Source organism: Chaetura pelagica, unplaced genomic scaffold, assembly GCF_000747805.2.
Source record: "Chaetura pelagica isolate M959 unplaced genomic scaffold, ChaPel_1.0 scaffold72, whole genome shotgun sequence".
NCBI lineage: Eukaryota > Metazoa > Chordata > Aves > Apodiformes > Apodidae > Chaetura > Chaetura pelagica.
Window position 1 is genome coordinate 2765785 of NW_009952560.1, and position 1930 is coordinate 2767714.

The 1930-nt window shown below is 50.8% G+C and overlaps 1 protein-coding gene across 1 annotated transcript in view; it reads right to left on the reverse strand.

The window, feature by feature from the left end:
• Positions 1 to 1505, reverse strand: part of LOC104398914 (pinopsin-like) — a 2452-nt gene extending 947 nt beyond the window's left edge. The window contains exons 1-3 of the mRNA XM_010009071.1: positions 1157 to 1505; positions 603 to 785; positions 186 to 361 (exon numbers count right to left, since the gene is read on the reverse strand). Of these exons, the coding sequence (XP_010007373.1) occupies positions 186 to 361; positions 603 to 785; positions 1157 to 1505 (708 nt within the window). The remainder of the gene's footprint in view (positions 1 to 185; positions 362 to 602; positions 786 to 1156) is intronic.
• Between the last annotated feature and the right edge of the window lie 425 nt (positions 1506 to 1930).

A 1930-nucleotide genomic window follows, 5' to 3' on the forward strand; every position in this document is an offset into this window, starting at 1 on the left:
TGCGCCGCAGCCTGTGGGAGCGTTGATCAGAGAGGTGCCAGTTAACAACCTCCAACAGCACTTCCATCCCTAGGTGCCCCGACACCAGTGCCAGATGTCAGTTCCATCCATGGCCACAAAAACCTGTCCTGAGGCTCTTCAACCCAATGGCGAGGTGCCCTGCCAGCATTTTGTGAGCAGAAAACCATTAACTCGCCTGAACCCGCTGCACTTACCGCTCGCAGGGTCATCAGCAGGTTGGTGTAGGAGAAGAGGATCAGGCTGAGGGGCATCACGAAGCAGGTGACAAACAAGGTCAAGATGTAACTGTTGTTGTTGCTGCCACCAGTGTACCAGTTGGGCCCACAAGAGGTTCTCAGACCTGGAATAAACAAGTTTTGAAACAAGCCTGAAGCCATCTCTGGTCTTGGAGAGAGACTCAGGACCAGGCTCCAAAATAGCAAATGCCACCAGCACTGCCCCTTCTTCGTGACGCTGTCAGTGAGCAGGCAGGAGGTGATGACATTCTAACTGCCAGCGCAGAGACTCTCCAGCTCCCCTGCACTTGAAAACAATACATGAGAAGAAGCTGTGGAGCTCCTGTCCAAACTGCATCTCCCTACCTTCGGGCACATAGCTGCTCCAGCCCAAGAGTGGAGGGGTTGTCCACAGCAGTGACCAGCCCCAGGTGAAGGCGCAGCCGGTGACCGCGTGTTGGTGCTGGAACCGGAAGTCTCCCAGGGGTCTGCAGATCACGATGTACCGCTCAAAGGCCAGGATGGCCAGGGACCACAGCCCCACAGTGCCTGGGGGAGGAGAAGGAGGGTTTGTGTTTCAAGAATAGGCTCTCCCAGTGCTCTGCTGGGATGTGACAGACCGTGATTACAAGCTGTTGCAGTAAATATTGTTGTAACAACGTGTCAGACATATTTCTCATGGTAGGGAGCACTGTGGCCCAAAACATGGATCTGGAATTGGGTGTCTGTGACACATTGGTTCCAAGCACCTGCTCCACCCTTTCCTGTGCCAAAGAACAGCTGAAGGACATGAATTTTACATCATGTGTGAAAGTGTTGCCTTTAGGAGAAACAGAAAGTTGATGAACCATTCCCCAAAACTTCTTGGCTAAATGCAATGGCACCAACCAAAGACCAAGACAAGAGTTTTGTGTCCTTACCTGTCAGAGAGACCATGAAGCCCTCCAGCTCACACATCCCTTTGCCAAACACGAAGAAGCCATTGATGTTGTTGGAGAAGCTGATGGAGCTGCCACAGATGGTTACCAGCAGATCAGCCACAGCCAGGTTCACCAGGATGTAGTTCAGGGGTGACCGGAGCTTCTTGTATCTGATGGAAACCACGATGACCAGGCCGTTCACAACCGAGGCAGAGACCACAACGATGCCCATCAGCACGGCCACCGACAGGTATGTGCCCCGGGGGGCCTGGTGGGGCCACTGGGGGCCATCAAAAGGCCCTGGGGTCCCGTTATTTGGGGGCTCCTGGGAGGTGTTGGAGGAGAACATCACTCTTGGAGCACCAGCACCAACAGCCACAGCAGGTGATCCTCCCCAAAAGCAAAGGCTTTTTATAAGCAGGGGGAGGGGGGGCTGATGTGCTCCAGGGGGGGCTTTGCATTAAAATACCTTAAGCTTTTTACTTTTTTAATCTGAAGGGTTTGTCCTCTCACCTTCTGCTTTATAATCAGCTCTTTATTCCAGAGGGAATAGAGAGTGACTTAAAGAAAATGCTGATGGCTGAAGAGTGCATCAGTTAATTGAGTAAATAGGGTTGTTGTTTTTTTTTCCCTTGTGCTTACCTGCCTTCCCTCATGTGTTTTATATTTTATAACATCTATTATGAAGAGTGCATGTATATGTATCTATCTATACTGTCCTGGTTTGAGCCATATACACACACCTGCTTTCATATTTGTGTGCATTTAAATATA